Consider the following 21,042-nt stretch of genomic DNA (forward strand, 5'->3'; position numbering starts at 1 on the left):
GATACACCAGAGAAGTTGGTCTTTGATAAGAGAACAGTCAACCACAGTAACAGGAAGAGTTCATGGACAAGAAGCATATAGATGAGTAGTTGTCGTTTGATTGCTTTTCTTTCTTTCTGTTAACTAGGAAAGAGTCACCAGCTGAATGAGGACTGGTGTGAGCACTGGAGGTTGAGAAGAGAGAAGCTATAATAGTATCTTAGGAGACTGGGACAATGACTGGACTAGGGAACAAGTGCTTGAGGTCAGCAGTCAGGAATTTAAAGTGGGACTCATAACTGTGGCTCTGTTTTTCTCCAGCTACATTTAGCTGCATGGGCACAGGAGAAGAGGCTGAGACAGAATGTTTTGTTTTGCCTGATACTCTGGTCCTTACACTTAATTACTGTGTTGTATTAAGTAAAAATATGTCACAACTTATTAACCAATGCACTTACTGACAGGCACTTGTGTTGTGTCATGTTTTTACTATTTCAAACATTACTGTAATGAGCGTCCTTGTGCATCTTTGTGCTCACACAGGAGAATTTCTAGTCTAGGATGTACTGTCTAGGGTATATATGCTGGGTCATGAGGTATGCTTAGCTTCAACTTTACTGGAAATTGCCAAGTTATTCTCAAAATAATTATACCAATTTAGCTTCCCACCAGTACATAAAAGCTTTCATTTTCCTCCTGCCAGACTCCTAAATTTTTGCCAGAAATACTATCTCACTGCTTTCTTTTGCCATATTCTGATTTTGAGATTAAGCATCTTTTCATTTATATGCCAGTCTTCATTGTCTATCAACAAATCTCCACTTCATTGCTCACTTAACAAGACTATATTAAATACCTAGTATGTCCCCAGCACTGTAGTAAGTAGGGAAACAAAAAGTTAGCAAAATAGATGTGGACCCAGCTCTCCTGAAACTCATAATCTAGTGTGGGGTAGGAGACAACACCAAATAATTACAAACTGTGGTAACATGAAGGACATTAACAATTACCTTTGAGAACTTAAGTGAGACCAATTTAGTTGAATTAGGGCAGTAACATTTGCATTTTTAACAGATGAGTAAGAATTAACTAGATTAGCAGCTATAAAGAACTGAGCATAACTATCACCAATATGCCTACAAACTGGAGAAGTGTTTTATCTTTCCATGTGGGCAGAGGTGTTCTAGATGCTCTGGGGAACAGAAGGCCTGCCCTGGGGCTTTCCCCAGGAGTGGAAAGGCTTGTTTTCTCTAGGATCCCTTTTGCAATTTTGAGACAATTACTCCTGGGTTATCATATCTAGTTTATTCTCGTATAAGTCTCACCCTATCTGGTTATACTAACCTTTACATGCTGACCTAGTAATCCCATTTTGGATATTTTATCTCATTCTGGCTATGTTAAGAAAAAGATTCTGTAGAAAAAAAGGTGGGAGGGCTTAAAAAGATAAGTGCTCAATTTTATTATAAAAATATCTTAACAGTAGGAGACTTGCTAAGATTATGAGACTATGTAGCACCATGGAAAATATAAAGTTCTTTTCAAAGAATGATACAAAATTTTATCTATAGTATGCACTCATATAAATAATGACACATTAGGGTATGAGGATTGTGAGTGAATTTAGGGGATTTAACTTACTGAGTCAAGAAAAACATTCCAAGGCCTTTTGTCATGTTGTCTCCACTTGGTTTCTGACCTATCACCATATCCCTTCATCCACTCACCCCCAAACGAGGCTGTGTCATATGCAGTTCTTTGAACACAACATGGCCCTGGAGACATCAGTTAGTAGTTAAGGGTTATACCTTTACAGTCAGTCTGGAGCCAGAATCCTAAATCTGCCATGGGCAGTACTACCTGGGGCAAGCTACTTTACCTCTCTGGGTCCCACCCCCCATTATTAAACAAGGATATAATACACGTATTAGGTTTCTTTAATGCAAGAAAAAGAAATCTGACATATTAGCTTAGTCAACAAGGGGGAATCACTGCACTGATAGTGGGGAGCACACTGAATCCCAGAAAGGGCTTCAGAAATCAAGCCCAGTCCATGGACCTCAGGGATTAGAAATGAGAACACCATCATGTCAGTGGCACCCTCTTACAAGAGACCTCCCCTCTCTGGTAAGGAATCAGGCTCTGGGCAGCTCTAAGCCTGCACCTTTCCGGCCTAGCAACCCCAAATTAAAGTTTCCCTCCTAACTCTATTTTGAAAAAATCCTGGCAAAGGACTCTTATATTGGCTCAACTAGGTCACATGCTTTCCCCTAAAACTATCACTGAGCCCCAGGGATGTCGTGACTTGTATTCCTGTGGTAAGTACAGCAGGGGTTGTTACAAGAGAAGGAAAAAGCTGGGCAAAGATAAGTTACCACAAGACCTAGAATGGGGAATTGTAAGAATTAACCAAAATGATGGCTATAAAATACTTAGTACAATGTCTTTCAAGTAGGAAGCATTCAATAAACAGTAGTTGTTATTAACTCACCTGGCCGTGACGAGTTTAGCAGTTAATCCCTCCTCCTTGATATGCCACTCTTTAATCTTAGCCAAGTTCTGAAAATTAAAATAGACACACTCCCATTCAACTATAAAGGCTATTTATTGAAATAATACAATGATGTTACAAGGATGCATTTCATGTGGCCTAGAAAGCTAGGTGTTCATAAGTGCATGGTGCATGGATGCTGGGACTACGGAATCCTCTGCTCAGTTAGCTGCCATACATATATCCTGGGCTCCCTCCCTGTCAATGAAGATGTGCTGAGAATCATAGATTGGCTGGATCTAGGCCAGGATCCACACACAAACCAGTGGTCTCCTTTGGGTCTTTTAGAACTAAGTCTTTATAAAGTTCTAAAACAGTAGGGCAGCACTCAACTGGTTACAACTCAAGTCATTCTTACAAATAATCCACTATGGGTATCCCCGATCAGTAGCAAAATGAGTTTCTGATAGGTATCTTGGCCAATTGATAGGAGAGGGTTTGAGTATAATCACCCATTGTCAAACTATGTATCAGAAACACAAGTATGGCCTTGGCATTGTGCGCTAAGCATGGAAGATCATAAACACGGCATGTTTTGAATAGTTAATATCATGGAAGGGCAGATCTGCTAGGGTGTATCCCATCTTGCTCCACATGTGATAGACAATGGGCTAGAAATCCCATATTTCAGCCCCCAGGCACATTTTCCTGTAAAGAATTATGAAGAATGTTTGGGAGCTGGCTCATGTTGTCGCAGATGAGACAAGGATGATGGACCTGGCTAACTGGCATGCAAGAAAGCCAGTAGGAAAGGTTCACCATCAACACCACTCATATCACTCCTCCCAATGATTCATCAAGGTGGGAAAATATGCTTATCTTAGAGGGGAGATGCTCTTGTATGAAAGGGGTCAATGTCCACAGTTGCTTCTAAATTTATCTGCACTGTTGGTGCCAATGAACCAACAAAGATTCTTGAAATTCTTTTAGGATAGTCTATGAAATTCCATTAGGGGACATTAAGGATTTGAGTGGCCTTAGCTCTCAGGCTTTACTGATGGAAAAGCACCACAGAACTTTAAAAAGTTAATATTTTATGGTGAAATATTTTCTTGATACACATGCTAATTTAAAGACAAATTTTATGGCAAGAGGTAATTGGATTTATTCTTCTCTGTAGTAAAATTATTTTGGGGGCAAATTCTTCTTAGTTTTGTGTTGTTTTCCCATTGACGAATATAGGAAGCTTGGGCAGCACAGAGGACTTAACAGTTCTACAAAACTGGCACATGTTAGCTGAAAGTATAATTATGATACTTGGGAAATGGAAGTCACCAGTAGTTCAACCATTTATAGTTTCTGTTAACATTTTGGTTTATAAGCTTCCAACAAGTTGCTTTAAATAAGTTTATGATAACCCTAAATATATCTTGTTGCCTCTTATGCCTTTATGAATTCCCAATGTATCCAATACATAAGTGCTCATTAAATGTTTGTGCATCTGATTTAAAATTTATTTAAAAGCCCTCTGAATTCCAAAATACCTTTTCAGTATCAAGACCCTGGGGACAAAGATCCAGACCTGCATCCTCCACTCAGCTTTGCCATTATAAGCTGTATCACAGTGCAAATCACTTCACATCTTTGGTTTTCAGTTTCTTCATCTGTACAATGAAGTGGTTGGACCAGTTGAACTAATTCTTTGAATGGTGAATTTCTGGAGGAGGAATGAGTTTCCATGGTGAATTTAATAGAAGAGCTGCAATTGAATGTAGTTGTCAAGATATTTTAAAAATGAGTTTTGGTCATTACTGCAGGAATTTTATCTATAAAAAAAGGCTGTAAACAAGTTATAAGTCAAATTGTTGAATGTTGGTAATCTCCTGCATATGTATGTTAAAAAGCTTTATAAAGTCCAATATATAGCCATATCATTTCCAACAGGTTATATATTACGTTTGTAGTTGTTTTTACAAAAGTTTGTAATCAGATCTGAGGATGTGGCTTTTATTTATTGAAAAAAATTTGTCTACTAGCAGTTTTCTCTGCACACAACATACAAGTACACATAATTCATTACATTCTGAAGCTTTCTCTCCAGTAAGAATCCTTTGATATGGAATAAGAATAATATTTTAGCTAAAGCTTTCTGCATTCTTTAATTCTAGGATTCCTAGAGTTTGTTTCTCAAATGAATTCTCTGGTGTTTAGTGAGAGCTGAGCTTCGACTGAAGTTTTTCCCACATTCCTTACAAGCATAAGGTTTTTCTCCAGTATGAATTCTCTGATGATCATGCAGATTGGTTTTCTTTCGGAAGGCTCGCCCACATTCATTACATTCATAGGGTTTTTCTCCAGTATGAGTTCTCTCATGCTGAATGAGGGATGAACTCTGACTGAAGGCTTTCCCACAGTCAATACATTCATAGGGTTTCTCTCCTGTGTGGGTTCGCTCATGCTGAGTAAGTGATGAGCGTCGACTGAAGGCTTCTCCACATTCATTACATTCATAGGGTTTTTCTCCTGTATGAATTCTATGATGCTCGATGAAACTTGTACTCCTTTTGAAAGCTTTTCCACATACATTACACTGATAAGGTTTCTCTCCAGGATGAGAAATAGGTTGTTGACTGAAGGTCTGCTCACAATCATAGGGGTTCCCTCCAGTATGGATCCTCTGATGGTCAGTAAAGTCTGTAAAGTGACTGAAGTCTTCCCCACAGTCATTACAATGGTAGGATTTCACTTCAGTCAGGGTGCTTTCATCTTGAGTAACAGATGAGTTGTGCTTGAAATCTAGGCTATAGTTATTGCTTTGGTAAGGTTTCCCTCTCTTATGAATCCTCATATGTTTATAAAGGGATGGGCTCTGACCAAAAGCCCTCCCACAGATGCTACATTCAAAAGGTTTTTCTCCTGTATGAGTCCTCTCATGCTGCACAAGGGAAGAACATCGACTAAAGGCTTTCCCACATTCCTTACATTGAAAGGGTTTCTCTCCACTATGTGTGACCTCATGTTGAGTGAGGGATGTGCCATGTCTAAAAGACCTTCCACATAAGTTACATCGATAGGGTTTCTCTCCAGTGTGAATTCTCTGGTGTTGAACAAGGGAGGAGCTGCGCTGGAAAGCTTTCCCACAGAGACTACACTGATAGGGTTTCTCTCCAGTATGCGCATTTTCGTGCTGACCGAGGGATGAGCTATGCCTGAAGGCCTTCCCACACACATTACATTCAAAGGGTTTCTCTCCTGTGTGAATTCTCTGATGCTCAGTAAGCTGTGTCTTCCAGAGGAAGGTTTTTCCACAGTCAGTACATTCATGGTGTTTCTTTCCAGCATAAATTCCCTGATCTGTACCATTGGAAAATGCTCCCTCTCCTTTATGAGTTTTCTCATGTTTAGTAAGTGATGATCTATGAATAAAAGCTTTTCTACATTTATTACATTTATAAGGTTTCTTTTTTGCAAGGATATTATTCTGATTAAGTAAGTCTGAATTATGTCCCAAATTGATTCCAAGTGTATCACATTCACTAGACCTTGAAGGAATGTTCAGTTGTGTAACCAAGTCTGTGTTCAATCTGGAGTTTTCACCAAATTTATTATGCTCAAAAGTTTCCTCTGGTGTAACTATTTTCTTCTGGGTGGATACATCTGGCTTCAGATACCTCTTCCAGTTTTCCTGGTGCCTCTCTAATTGATTACTCACATCCCAAACATCTTCTAATGTGGCATGTGAAAGATCATCTGTGTGAAGGGATACTTCAGATATGCTATGCTTCAGATTTGATGATTTGGCTTCAGGCCTGGTCTTCCCGTCTGAAAGAAATCCAAAGTGCAAAAGTCTCCTATTCCCTCCTGTTGAAACAAACTGCTACAGTAGAAATCAGGAAATGAGAGAGATTCAAATTATACATGACCTTGTTTTGAAATTAGCCCTGTAGCTTGGGGAGAATACCCAAAATGGAAGGAAGGAAGATTGAAGAGATGTGACAGTACAGACTGCTGATCTAGAGTGAATGGTAAGTCCAGAACGAGGAAGCCCATCTAGAAGGGGTGGTTAGGGAGTAAAGAAATAAGTGACGAAGAGAGTGTTAGGCCTAGATACAAAGGAAATAGGATCATAGTCCATCTTGCAGGATGCTATCTACTCTCCACAACTCCTGTCCATTTTACAAACCACCACAGAATCTATCTTCCTAATATATCTATTTTATAACTTCTTTAAATGTCACCTCTGAGGCTCTAGATATTCAAACCCTGCAGAGAAAAATCTGCAGCCAGTGATCTAACAGAAATGATTCTTTGATATACTTGGAGATCAAGGGCTAGATGTCACAAGCTGAGAAAAAAATTCCAGGAGGCAAATCATCCTTGCCCTTACAACTACGGCTGTGGTTTTAGCCTATTTGAGTTCTGGTTCTACACTAGTCACCTCTCTTAAACAAAAAGGATTTATTTTAATCTGCCTAATAAACTCATATCTAAAACCCATTAACAAATATTGAGCTCTAGTTAACGATATGCATATGGAAAAATGTAGGGTTAAATGTATTCATTCTGCAACTTACTTGGAAATGAATCAAAAAGATAAAATAGCAGATGGATAGATGGAGAAGTATGTGATAAAGCAACTATAATAAATGTTAGCTATAGAATTTTCGTGGTAGGTATGTGGTGTTCACTGCATAATTTTTTCAACTTCTCATATATTTGAAATTTTTCATAATAAAATGTTAGGAGGGAATAACAGCAACTAAGGGGCCCTAAACCTCAAAATTCCTTACTCTGTAACAAGACTCAATTCTAAATTCCTGAGAAAGGGAATGCTTTGTATTTCTTTTAGAATTCTTCTCAGTGGGACATTCAAGAAATGTTTGTTGAAATAAATGAATAATAAAGTTCTCTCCCAAGCCAGATTCCATAACAATCAATGAAGTAATTTCTAACTGCCTTCTACATGCTTTGCACCACAGATAGAATATATAGAAATAAAACAGATTCTCTAGGAGCCTGAAATCTATGAACAGAAACAAGACTCAATCTTCTGACAACTAAGAAAGAAAAAAATCATCAGATGGTATATTATTAAATATGAATTTGTATAATAGATAAAAATGGTATTTGTGATCAAGAAAGGAAGAAGTAAATATATCAGTACATATTAGGTTTCATGACTTAGACCTTGAACTTAAAGAATAGATGGCTTTGGATAGGTAGAAAGCATTATCTAATGAGGGAAAGTATATGCTACTTAAAAAGAACATTAAAAAGAAGTTCAGCCCGGCTGGGCGTGGCTCAGCAGTTGAGAGTCGACCTAGGATCCAGGTGATCCGGTTTCAATTCCTGGTCAGGGTACATGCTCGGGTTGCGGGCTCGGTCCCCAGTCGGGGGCATGCAGGAGGCAGCCGATCGGTGACTCTCTCATCATTGATGTTTCTATCTCTCTCCCTCTCCTTTTCTCTCTCTGAAATCAATAAAGATATATTAAAAAAAAAAAAAAAAGTTCAGCCCAGCCAGGGGTAGCTCAGTGGTTGAGCATTGACCTAGGATCCAGGAGATCGCAGTTCAATTCCTGGTCAGATCACATGCCCAGGTTGTAGGCTTGATCCCCAGTCAGGAGTGTGCAGGAGACAGCCGATCAATGACAACTCTCTCATCATCATTGATGTTTCTATCTCTCTCTCTCCCTTCCTCTCTGAAATCAATAAAGATACACTTAAAAAAAAAGTTCAACCTAAATGAAGATTGTTTTAGCAGTAATAGAAAGATAATACTAGAAGGTATGATGCAGATATTTAAATCAAGGGATGCCTGGCCCGTGTGTCTCAGCGGTTGAGCATCACCCTATGATCCAGGAGATATCGGTTTGATTCCCGATCAGGGCACATGCCCGGGTTGTGGGCTTGATCCTCCCTAGGGGGCATGCAGGAGGCAGCGGGTGAATGACTCTCTCATCACTGATGTTTCTATCTCTCTTTCCCTCTCCCTTCCTCTCTCTGAAATCAATAAAGACATATTTAAAAAATAAAAATAAAAAATAAATCAAGGGAGTTTGTTTCCTATAATGAGGTACAGGGAATAACAGCAAGGTTTTCTCAGAGATGATTAGTTTATGAAGATAAATCATTAAAATCCAAAATGGTCTATCACATGATGAGTAGATAAACAAAATGTGGTATATGCATACAATGAAATAAATACAAAGGAATGAATACCAAGAAATGAAATAATATATGCTACAATATGAACCTTGAAAACGTTGTGCTAAGTGAATGAAGTCAGTCACAAAGGGCTATATATTGTATGATTCCATTTATAGAAAATATCCAGAATAGACAAATCCATAGAGAGAAAAAGTAGATTAATGGTTGTCAGGAGATGGGGGTAATGGGGAATAGAAAGTGACTGCTAATGAGCATAGGGTTTCTTTTTCGGGTGTTGAACATGTTCTGTAATTAGACAGTGGTGATAGTTGCACAACTCTACAAATATCCAAAAACCATTGATCTGTACACTTTTAAAGGGTGAATTTCACGTTTTGTGAATTATATCTCAATAAAGCTATGATTTTAAAGATCCAATATGGATTATAAAAAATGATACAGGGAGGAATTTCAACTGGGAATTATAGTAATCTAAGCCTAGGGCTTGGTTTAAGATGTCACCAGTGGAAGTTAAAATGCAGGAAAATCTAAGATACTTCTTAAAGCAGGAAAAATAACCTGGGTTGAAAGACAAAGACTAAACTGACTATGGTGTCTGGTCTGAGAAATTAGAAATCTTAACAGGTTTCTAACAGGCAAGGGGAGAAAGGGGTGATGGGCAAGGTAGCAAAATATGCTGGCTAGGGATGAAAGGTGATTAATTTAGATTTTACATCTTTAATCAAAACTGTGTGGGACTTCCAGGTGGAGATGTCCTGTGAAAAGAAAAAAGTAACCAGGGCACAAGTAAGGATGATTTCTGAGTCTATAGCATAACTAAAGAGCTGCAACTACCAGAAGGCAGGCATCCTTTTAGGAGGCACCCTTTTTATAATAGGGAAAGAAGGGGAGGAGGCTGAGAGCAGACTCCTTAAGGCAGATTTGCTTAGGGGAAAAAGCAAGAAAAGCCAAAGATCTAAAGTCAAGAACCACTTAACAAATGGGGAGACCAGGACAGAATGATACTCCAGGAACTGTGGAGGGAGGCAAATGAATCAAATCAGCATGAACACAGAATGGACGGAAGACCATGTTGCTCCGTCAACAGGTGTAGGCAGGGCAAGAAGTCTAAAAACAAGTTATGAAGGGAAAAAGAATCAAGGTTGTGGCTATTTCCTATAAGTTTGGGGCAGCTGACAGTGAAAACAGTAAGACAAATAAGAAGGAGACATGGAAGTTCAGTTATGTCTGAATGAGTAAGAAAAGGGATCTCTAAATAATGATGGAAGACTGAGGACACCAGAGGAGAAAATAATCCAGCAAGTAGGGTTAAAGGTTAGGGAGAGATGGTATACTGAGCGTAGAACAAAGTGGCATCTTTTCCTCTAAGACCTACCAGCAGCAGGGGCACCCTGTTGGAGAAGGGAGATATACAGAGGTGTCATCCAGGAGATGGCTTAGCCTCCTCGGCCAGTCTATGAGCTCCCAGGACAGTAATCTGAAGGTGCTTCCCCCTCCCTCAGCTGTGCCACTGTCTGCACTGATTCAACCACTACATTCTTGATCCTCGCTCATTTACCTGGACAGAAAGATCTTTGGATTTCTCCCTCTGATAGCCAAGGCTCTTCTCCTTGCTCCAATTTGAAGATCACCTCTGGCTTGGAAACTTGATATCCTGCTCATGGGTGAAAACACAATATTTGGTTGTTTGAGCAAGTAGACAAAGAACCCTCCTACAAGTCAGTACTAGCCCTTGATCCTCAAGAACTCTGAAGGAAAAGGTGCAACTTAAGGAGTCATGCAATCAAATGGCTTATTTCCAGTTCTGCAAAAGAAATACCTTTTCTAAAGAGCAGGCTCAGAAACCCATAAGACTGGGTCCCAAAATGATGAACAAGCTCTGACTCTGAACACCCACACCCTGCTCATAGTCATTCAAGCTACAGTCAGAGAGTCCCACAACCTTAGCAACTGAGAAATGAAAGACCCACCAGTAGGCAAGACATTGAGATGTGGTCCTTACCAAGAGAAACCAGGTTGCTGTAGTTCTCCAGCATCACATCCCTGTACAAGCGCCTCTGAGCAGGGGCCACGTGGTGCCATTCTTCCTGGGTGAAGTCCACAGCTACATCCTTGAACGTCACTGATTCCTGTAGGATCACATTCCTGCTCAAGTAGGATCAACCCCACAAACATTCCCATGGCAATACTGGAAACAGACTGTAGGGTCTATTAGAAATGATGATCACACATTTAACATCCTGAAGGGGCAATGTTAGGTTAAATATACTAGTTGTTTACATAATTGTATAAAGAATCTAATATTCAGGGCAGAAAGTCATGAGAAGCAATATGTTCTGCAATCCTTAGCTTTTGTCTTATTTCCCTTCTTTTTATATAATCACCAATTCCTCCCTGCCTGTGCACTTCCTTTGTTACAAAATCCAAATATGGTGGGAAGTAAAAAGTGGAGGTGGCAGGCCTCTTTCACCCCATCACCAATCCTAACTTAAACCCTAGAAATAACCACTGTTAACAGTTTGGTGCATACACTTAAGAGTCCCCTTTTTCCATGTTTCTTAAACACACACACACACACACACACACACACACACACTGTCCTGTTTTGTGAAATACCGTGAATACTGTTCTACAACTTATTTTTACACTTAACTATGTATCTGGGAGCTCTCCCATAGCTTATTCCTTTGAATTACTTCACAGCACTCCATAGTATCATAATATTCTCATTACCTAAAACCGACAGCACCCACTGCACTAAGAATAAAATTCAAACTCTCCATCACTCACTGGGCTAGCCATGCTGCCCTTGTTGATCCCTGAACACACCAAGCTTGTTCCCACCCTGGACCTTTATGCTTGTTACTCTCTCCCCACCTAGGATCTCTACATGATTGACAACTAGTTATTACTGGTTACTTACGTCTTATCTCCAGCATCACTTCCTCAGAAAAGGTCTCAGCATCTTCCTCTAATTTACTCTCTATCATATTACCACGTTTAATTTTCCTCCTGACACAGTTCTCTCTCACTGTCCAACTTCCTGCCACCTGAACTCAGGAACCAAATAGATTCAGATAAAAAGGACACTTGTACTTCTAACCATTACCTGAGATTGCTTCCTTGTTAGACTGTTTGTCTCCCCCACTGTGAGCTCCATGAGAACTTTATCTGTCTTCATCAGGTTATATACCTAGACTGATACCCAGCACACAGTGGATGCTTACAAATGCCCAGAGAATGAATAAATGGACCAGGTGCTATTATTAGACACTTGGGTTATTTCCAATATTTTGCTATTGCAAACATTACTACATTAAATATTGTTTGTGCAATTATGCTAGGATTTCTCAAGGCTAGCTAGCTAGAATAGAAATTGCTAGGTCAAAGATCTTTTCATGCTTCTTATCCCATTCCAATCACTTTTTCCTCACCACCCCACTGAAACTAGGCTGGCTGAGGTCCTCCATGCCTCTCAATTGTCAGTTCTGATGCTTGTGGGTTGATTTTTGGCTTGTCTTGCTAAGCCTTGTTGAGCGATGAGACACCTGTCACCATGCCCTATTTGAAATTTCTCCTTTGGTCCTGGTTAGATTTCTATCTTAAGCAGGACACAATAAACTATGATAAAATCAATTAGTACAAAAAGATGTTGAAAGCAGAGCCATGAGTTAGTTTGCTGGAGCAGTGAGGAAAGGTTGCTTGGAGGTTTCTGTCTTAGTCCGTACCCTTCTTTCTCCCCATGTGCTTGGTACAGCTGAACCGGACTTCTTTCCATTTCTGGGAAGTATCATTCTCTACCCACCCTCCCAGCAGTCCTTCCCTTGCTAATTCTATTTCATGCTTCAGGCGGTGGTTAGCAGATTTTCACTGAAGCCTTCTGATCCCCCCACTGGAGGATCAATCCCTTTATTACATGCTTTAAGCCACTTAGCATACCCCCAATTATTTGAATAGACCTAATAATCCATTTAATGCTTGCTTTTCTAGTTAGATGGTGAGCATTATGAGAGCAACTATACGTTTGTTTTAAACTCCAAAACACTAGTGTCCAGCAAGTGCCTGACCCACACTACACATCTGTTTCCTGACTGAGCTGAGCCTTAAAGAGATGGCTGAGATCTGAGATTTTAGAGAAACAGGAGTGACCCCAGCTGCTGCGTGAGGTCCATGACTGCATTCATACACAATACTGGCTCCTCTGTATCATATCCCTGTGGCTGTGTCCCCACAGGAACAAGGAAGGGTTGAAATGAGGTAGATTTTTCTGACCAAGGTCAGGGATCTGGTAAGGTGACACCAGGTATTTACTAGATGTCTGACTTTACCATATGCACGTGCCCAGGTTGCGGGCTCAACCCCAAGTAGGAGGCATGCAGGAGGCAGACAATCAGTGACTCTCTCATCATTGATGTTTCTATCTCTCTCTCTCCCTCTCCCTTCCTCTCTCTGAAATCAATAAAGATATAAAAAATGAATAAATAAATAAACTTGTCCATGCATGGAGGGCCCTGCCAAGCAATTTTTTGGGGGACGGGGGAGTCTTTCATTGAGAACTGTTAAGACCTACTAGACAAATTCAAAAAGAGCTGGTAGTACTTCACACAACTTTTAAAAGCTCCTCAGGGGATTCATTACAAAGGAACAACAGTTAACATATATTAAACACTCACCACAGGCCAGCTACTGAGCTCAGTCATATATGTGCACCCTCTCACTAAATCTCACTGAAGCCTTACTGTCACCCCAAGTGGAACAGGTACCTTTCCCTGACTGGTTCTGAAACGTGACCCTGGTTGAGAACCACTGCCTGGCACAGAGGAAGAGTCTGAGTGAGGAAGTGTCTGGATAATTCATACTACAGGAAAACAGGGAGTCATTCTGAAGATTAAAAAAAAAGAAAAAAGTCCAGCCGGTGTGGCTCAGTGGTTGAGCACTGACCTATGATCTACAGTTCGATTCCCGGTCAGGGCACATGCACAGGTTTTGTGTTCGATCCCCAGGTGGGGGCGTGCAGGAAGCAGCCGATCAGTGACTCTCTCATTGTTGATGTTTCTAGCTCTCTCTCCCTCTCCCTTCCTCTCTCTGAAATCAATAAAAACATATTTAAAGCAAAAGATTAGTGAATTAAATTCTGGATAATAAAAAGAAGTGGCACACAGAAGAAGATGAAATTAATAGCCAAATCTAACAGCAGGTCCCTCTTAAACACCAGCCAAACAGAAACTTCTGACAAATCCAGGAAAAAAAAGAAAAAAAAAGAAACAAATTTAAAAATAAGGGGATAAGCAAACTAGTAAAACACACAGTAGTATGTTAAAAAATGTGAAAAATCTTAATAAAGTGAATAATTTTTAATTCCAAATTACCAATGTTGACACAAAAAAGTAGAAACCTTAATAAATGAGGAAATAAGAGAAAATTGTTCCCAAATCATACTCTCTATAAAAATCCTGGATCTAAATATTTCATAGGTAAATTGTTTCAAAAAAAAGAAAAAGATGAAAAACAATCCAAAGGTCTATAAATTAAGGATAAGCATAACACCAAAAGTTGTCAAAGATCTCTCTTTCTCTGAGAGCTATTTACTTAAGAATGCAGGTGTAAGAATTTTTAAAAACTGTATTTTCAAAAAATTATCTACTGTAACCAATGGGATTTTATCTGAGTATTACGTACAATAGTAAAAATTTTAGAAACAATCTAAATGTCTTATGAGAAATGGTTAAACAAATTTTGGTATGTTCATGCAAAGCAATATAATACAGCCATTAAAAGTGATTAGAACAAGAAAGTCTCATAAAAACTATATGAAATTTAAAATATTGTAATAGAAAATGTTTAAGGGAAAAATATGCAGAGGTAGAAAACAAGGAAATCCACCAAAACAAATATGGGTGCTAAAGAAGAGGTAACATAAATGACTTTTTTCCTATTAAAAAGTCTGTATTATATATATGCTCACATACTTTAATAAGATATATTTTAATAAAATAAAAGTAGTATAAGACTGAAAAGTCAGGAAAAGAATCATAGTTTTGAAACAGGTCTTAGAAGAACAGGTTTTGATATCTTAAAGACAAAATTTCTTAAAACTGTTCTGTTGTTTCATGCAATTATTTACCAAAAAATTAGGGTCATTATAAATGGAAAAATAACATTTTTGCCATGTAAGGAGCAGAAAATGCAGAAAGTGCAAAATTGTTGCTTGGGGCTCAGTGGTTATAAATGTTTGCTCGTGTGAAACCCACTTACCACGTGTGTATTTTGGAGCAAGGTATGAAAGGAGTTACATGGCCCTGCGCTTGAGGAACTGAAAGTTCAGTATAGAGATAGATGGGTAGACACACCAGTCCATATGACATAAGAACAGTACTATGACAGGTGTGCACAGGTGCTATGAGAATGCAAAAGGAGGGGCATGTGATCTTACCCAGGGCAAAGAGTGTCTAAGATGAGGCTTAAAAACCAACTCCAATCACCTGAGAAAGAGACTGAGAAAAGGGACTTCCGGACAGAGTGCGCGAACATCCCTGACTGCAAATATCCTGACCTAGTTAAGTGGCTTGGCTTCCCTTGGTGGCCCAGGAGCATGTTATCTGACTTTGGGTGACAAGAGCCAGCTTTTGCTGAGTCTGTTCATCCTGATGATCTAACCACAGAGTTCTTGGGATATGGAATCAAAAGAGACCAGGCCCAGTCCCTCAAAATCTGGTTTCCACATGCAGTTTTTTTCTTATAAAACTTTCCCAATTTCTTACTGTTCTGGTGGGTTCAACTTTAAGCATGGTAAACACTTTTTCTTTTTTTAATATATCTTTATTTATTTCAGAGAGGGGAAGGGAGAAGGGGGGGGAAGAGAGAGAGAGAGAGAGAAACATCAATGACGAGAGTCATTGATTGGTTGCCTCCTGTATGACCCTTGCTGGGGATTTAGCCCTGGCTGGGAATAGAACCTCGATCTCCAGGATCATAGGTCGATGCTCAACCTCTGAGCCATGCCAGCCAGGTGTAAACACCATTTTTTATTCCTAACTAAACATGTAGTACACATATAAGGAAGAAAAGTACATAGTGTTTACACAGATATAGCTACTAACGATCCTACACATTCTAAGGATTTCCAGGGTACCCCCTCACCCATTTCTGCTCTCATTCCCCTCCCACTGTGGACCACTTTAGGTATTTGTTAGCCAAGGGGAGGTCACACCCATGGGGAGGTCACACCCATCCAAACACCTCTCTAAAGGAGGTGACTTTCAAACTCTTGCTCCTACACTTCATTATTCACAACAATCTTTAAAACTAAGAAGAAACTATACTAATTCTCTGCTCAAAAACATTGGCTCAATATACACTAGGCTCCTTTCTGCTCCCTGAACACACCAGACACACATCCTGCTATTTCCAGAGAACTCTTTCCCAGACCTCCTTCGGGTCTGCTCAGATGTCACCAACAAGCATCAGGCTTACCCTGGCCATCATATTTAAAATTGCACTCCTACCACAAGCCCCCACATGCCCCACTCAATCCTCCTTACCTTTCTCTACTTTCAATTATTTTTTTGAGGTACTGTCATCTTCTAGGATATCACATCATTTTTCTGTCTACTCCTTTTAGGATGTAAGCTCCACAAAAGCAGAGGACTTTATAAATTGTGTTTACTAATACATCTCAGCCACCTAAAAAAGTGTCTTAATACATCATAGGAGTCCAGTGACTATCTGCTGAATGAACACATAAAGGAATAAATGGGTTACCAAGGCCAAAAGCAGTAAGTCCAAACTCCTTTTTATTCTCACCTACCTACTGCCTACAAGCAACACCCACTGTCACACGGGACAATGGTTTCATGAAAATGTCCCTCATCTTCTTGCCTCCCAACTGCCCTGACCCACAGCCAATTAGCTCTACCCTCATCCCCTTTCAAATTTACTTGCTTAGACTCTGCTCCTACTCAAAGGCATCTCCACTGACTTCCCACAGGCAGAATTTCCTCTTCCCTCTCTGTACTCAAAGCAAGAGCCTCTGGACCTCTGCAACAACACTTGATACTGCCTTTCTTGTGCTCTACTTCTGCATGAAGCCATCTTCCCCCACCAATTAACTTCCTGGGTAAATTGTCACATGGCTCAATTACTCATCTTCTGCATTCCCAAGGGTCATGCTCAGGGAAAGGGAACCACTGAGGAAGGGAAATTTCTGCCTAAAAAGCCTCTGTTGTAGGTTCACTGTTCTATTCTGTCCTTCAGTCCAAGTTCGGTAACCCAAGTGGACTACCATGAGAATAGCATAACTGAATCAGAGTGCTTGGGGAACATAATTAAAAGTGAAGCTTAAAGCAGTTCCTAAAACTCACTGCTCAGAGCACAATTCCACTTTCACCATTAAAAAGGCAACCCACCTCTTTGGAAAGGATCATCACCCCCATGAGGTGTTAAGTCATCCTAATTCTCACAGCCTAGTGAAGCAATACTTTGTATTGAAGGTGCTCATGACAGTGATTTGCTCTGGCTTGCCTCAAACCAAATAAATGTCTCATTCTAGTATTGTTACTTGTCTTACTACTTAAGGTTCACCCCTGTAAAACAAAAACATAAGAGGAAATAAAACATAAAGGCATTCTATATCATTTCATATGATGTGTTTAATTTACTGTAAATTGCTTTTAAAGGACATCACTAGTTGGTATTTTTATCTGGATTGATCTTGTCTCACAAACATAGCTATTAGAATCTGATTTTTCCTTAATTCTAAAGAGAGTGTGGATTAAAATACTATCTGGACCTTGTTATATTTTCACCGATACACTCTATGTAAATCAGTGGGCAATCTCAGAGTTGTGATGCTCTAGAAAATGCCTTCTCCCTCACAAGAATAAATGGGTTCACAAATCAGCTTCATATTAATTACACTGAAGGCTGGACATCCGGGAATGAGCACTATCATACCTTTGTTAAAGCAGAAAAAGACATGAAGAGCTACGGGACAAGTCCTCCTTGTCCCCACCCCCCCACCCCAATCCCCATTGCCCAAGAAAGCCCATCTCCAGCCCCTTCCTCAACAAATCCAGTCCAGGCTTCTTAGGACTCTTAAGGTCTGTGCATGGCTCCTGGGTCAGAAGCTTGGCTCCTTTCTCCTTTACTCACTGACAGTCACTTCCTCCTGTACAGTTTCCTATCCTGTCACCCCACCACCTCCGTTCCTCATTGACCAGAGTTCAGGAATTGGCTGGCACTCAGGATTCTCAGCATTGACGCTTCCCAACACATCCACTCTTAACTCCTGGTCCCCTCCTCCCCACAGCACAGCCCCCCTTTTGGGAAGCCCGCTCCCCCCAGCTCTGAACACCTTGGGTCTCACAAGGCTAGGAAACTCCGAGGGGGCGACGGAGCCAGGAAACGGAGTCTCCAAAGGAGAACAATGACTGCTCCAAACACGCCCCGGGGGTCTCGTGGAACGGGTCACCCCGGGGTAAAAAAGTCCGCGCAGCTCACCTGAGGCGTGGCCGTCGGAGGCCTCGGGGCCATTCCTGCCTCTCCGGCCGGGTTCCCAGACAGGAACTGGGGAGAAAAGAAAGGGCCCACTCACCTCGCTGCAACCGCCCCCCTCCACCCCTCAGACACTTCTCCCGGGAAAGCGGTGGAGAGGTGCCTGGGCCCCGCGTGGGCCTGCCGCTCCCCGAAGTTAAAGGCTCACCGCGTCCAGGACACCCTTCTCTGGCCACGCCCAGTCCCTCCCGCAGGACGGTGGGCGCGGCCCCGGGGACACGAGCCAAACCTGTGGGAGGTGCCGCTCCGACCCCCGCACTCGGAATTACTGCTTCCTGGAGTTTCCGGCTTTTGCGATCTCAGGCCCACCCAACGTTTGGGCCGGCTCCTCTCGCCCCCCCGCTTCAGGCTCAGTCCTCTCCAATTCTGACGTGCGGCGCTGCGGCCCAAAGCCGCCTTAGCCGCCCCGGGGCCGGACAATGGCCACAGCGGCGGGGCAGAGCCGGAAGTGCGCCTGCGCACGCGGAGTCTCGCTCCCTGAACCCCGGGGTCCGGGCAAGTGCGTGGACTACACTTCCCAGAGGCCCCCGCGCGTGGCCCCTCTGAGGCCGCCAGGGAGTCAGCCTCACATCCTCTGGGCACAGCGGTGGGTGCGCTGTGAGGGCCCAGCGTGACCGAGGTGGGATTGAGTATTGTAACGAGCACTTCTTCCAGTAATAGTCACTGAGCACCTCCTCTTGTGCCAGGGGCATGTTGCTAGGGGCAGGAAAGGGCAGTTTATCGTACAGAAAAGAGCCTGCTTTGGGGGAGCTGCTTGCACTTCTGTGGACGAGAGCGACAATAAAAACGTAAACAGATCGGCAAAATAATTTGAGAGAGAAACACTGATTTGTTGTTCCACTTATTTATGTATGCATTCATTGATTGATTCTTGTGTGTGCCCTGACCGGGGATCAAACCCCAAACATTGGCATATCAGGCTGCTGCTCTAACCAACTGAACTACCGGGCGAGTGCCTCAACAAAATAATTTAAGGTACTGACTTAAGCTATAGGAATAAGACAGTGAAGGGGGTGGGCCAACATTCATCAAAAAACGCTATTTTCTTTGCCTTTTCTATGCCATCTTACTGAAGGTTTGGGCACTGACTCACCAGACCACACCCAGGAGGACTAAAACACTTGATGAGATACTTAATGATATTGCAGGAGAGGGGAAAAAAGAACCTTCAAATAAATCCATGGCAAACAGAGCTACTACCATGTTATTTCATTCCTTGGTATTCCATTGCTCAGGATTTTGTGCTTGGGACAAGCTATAAACAATGGAAATTTTCAACACCAAGATAGGTGAAAGCCAGGTACAACTATCTGATTTATATAATTATGTTTCCTATGTACACCAAAACGTGGCAGGTTCCATTCCTGTTCAGGGCACATACCCAGCTTTCGAGTTTGATATCCAGTCCAGGCCCCTGTGGGAGGCAACCCTTCGACATTTCTCTCTTGATGTTTCTCATGTCAATGTTTCTATCTCTCTCTCCCTCTCTCTCAAAAAAAAAAAAAAAAAGACAGATATTTTAAAAATTAATGCTTTCTACTACTGCTGCATAAATATAATGCTCTGGAACAAGCAGAAGGTGTAATTCAGAAATACGAATGAGTGGTTTAAGGAGGCCTCTCTGAGGCAGTGACTTAATAGCTGAGACTTAGAGAGGCAACTGCAGGAACATGAGAAAAGAATTCCAGGTTGAAGGCACTGAGGGTGCAGAAGCCCATAGTTGGTAATAAGCTTAACATGTTTTAGAAACAGATGTCTAATGTAGCGGTAGCAGAGTGAGGGACAGGAGAGTGAGTGGAATAGAGGCAGGACAGGTAAGCTGGGGTGGTTTGATGGAGCAAGATTTTGGAGGCTGTGATAAGGTGTGTGGACTTTGAGTGTGATGGGAGCCACTGGATTAGCAGCAGCAATGGAGTCACTTAATACTATGAGGGTTGAGAAACTTTTCCTGTTGTGCCAGAATTGGTAACCAAGACTCAGAGCTGAGATCAAATTATTCTGAATTATAAAGAGAGGCAAAACATTTGGGGCTAGATACTCTCATATCTTACAAACAGGGGCCAGGTGCTGAATTTGCGCTGCTACTATTATTAATCATTGCCTCAACACCCCTTTTCCCCAGTAAAGAGATAAGGATGGGAAAGAAAAGAAATTCCTAAGAACAGCAAGGCCTCCACCTAGTGGGGAATGTGTTCTACTGCCCACCCCCTCGATGAAGGTAAGAAAGAAAACCACTCAAACATTGACAGCATTCAGGGAAGGGGAAGGTTTATAAACTTCCCAATGCTTCCCCAAGCAAGGGTAAGGGGAATTAGAAAACAGGCTGAGTGTAAGGAGAGCAGCATGAGTTTTTATTGTTTGTGTAATAAGTGATGAACTGGAAAATAATTGGGATTTAACCCCATTTAACTGGGGGACGTTAAAAGCAGAGCCATATCTCCCAAGTCAAGTATCTGTGGGTTTCCTTTATGGAACTCACAAATGCACTTCTGTTTTTGCTAATGTGGCAAACAACTTTAATGGTAGATGAAATTATTTTTAAAATGCATTTGGTGAGCTGGAAAATTCATAAGGAATGCACAGAGGTCAAAAAATGAAGCAAAAGTGATAACTTAGAGCAGTAGGTGGAACACTGAGAGTTAGTTTCACCTGGAAGTCATTTACCAAAGAGCTTTGGTTTTTTCGTGTTTGTTTTTTTAAAATATGTCTTTATTGGTTTTAGAGAAAAGAAGGGAGAAATACTCATCAGGTGAAAGCTGGGGTTTAAAACAACTTAAATTCAAAAATGGTAATTTAAATAATGGTACACAGCCCTGACCGGTGTAGCTCGTTGGTTGGTGCGTCATCCCC

At 41.2% G+C, this 21,042-nt stretch overlaps 1 protein-coding gene and 1 non-coding gene across 2 annotated transcripts; both read right to left on the reverse strand.

Moving 5' to 3' along the window:
• Positions 1 to 2,565: 2,565 nt before the first annotated feature.
• On the reverse strand, positions 2,566 to 18,199 carry ZFP90 (ZFP90 zinc finger protein). The gene is made up of 4 exons (XM_016200775.2): positions 18,139 to 18,199; positions 10,643 to 10,769; positions 10,199 to 10,294; positions 2,566 to 6,292 (listed from the first exon to the last, which is right to left on the reverse strand). The coding sequence occupies exons 1-4, from the start codon at positions 18,169 to 18,171 to the stop codon at positions 4,644 to 4,646; spliced, it is 1,905 nt and encodes a 634-aa protein (XP_016056261.2). The 5' UTR covers positions 18,172 to 18,199; the 3' UTR covers positions 2,566 to 4,643.
• LOC148091042 (U7 small nuclear RNA) lies at positions 13,178 to 13,241 on the reverse strand. Its single transcript, XR_015716073.1, has one exon. It is a non-coding gene; the product is annotated as a U7 small nuclear RNA (small nuclear RNA).
• Positions 18,200 to 21,042: the final 2,843 nt, after the last annotated feature.

This window comes from Miniopterus natalensis, chromosome 18 (assembly GCF_054644295.1).
Source record: "Miniopterus natalensis isolate mMinNat1 chromosome 18, mMinNat1.hap1, whole genome shotgun sequence".
Classification (NCBI taxonomy): domain Eukaryota; kingdom Metazoa; phylum Chordata; class Mammalia; order Chiroptera; family Miniopteridae; genus Miniopterus; species Miniopterus natalensis.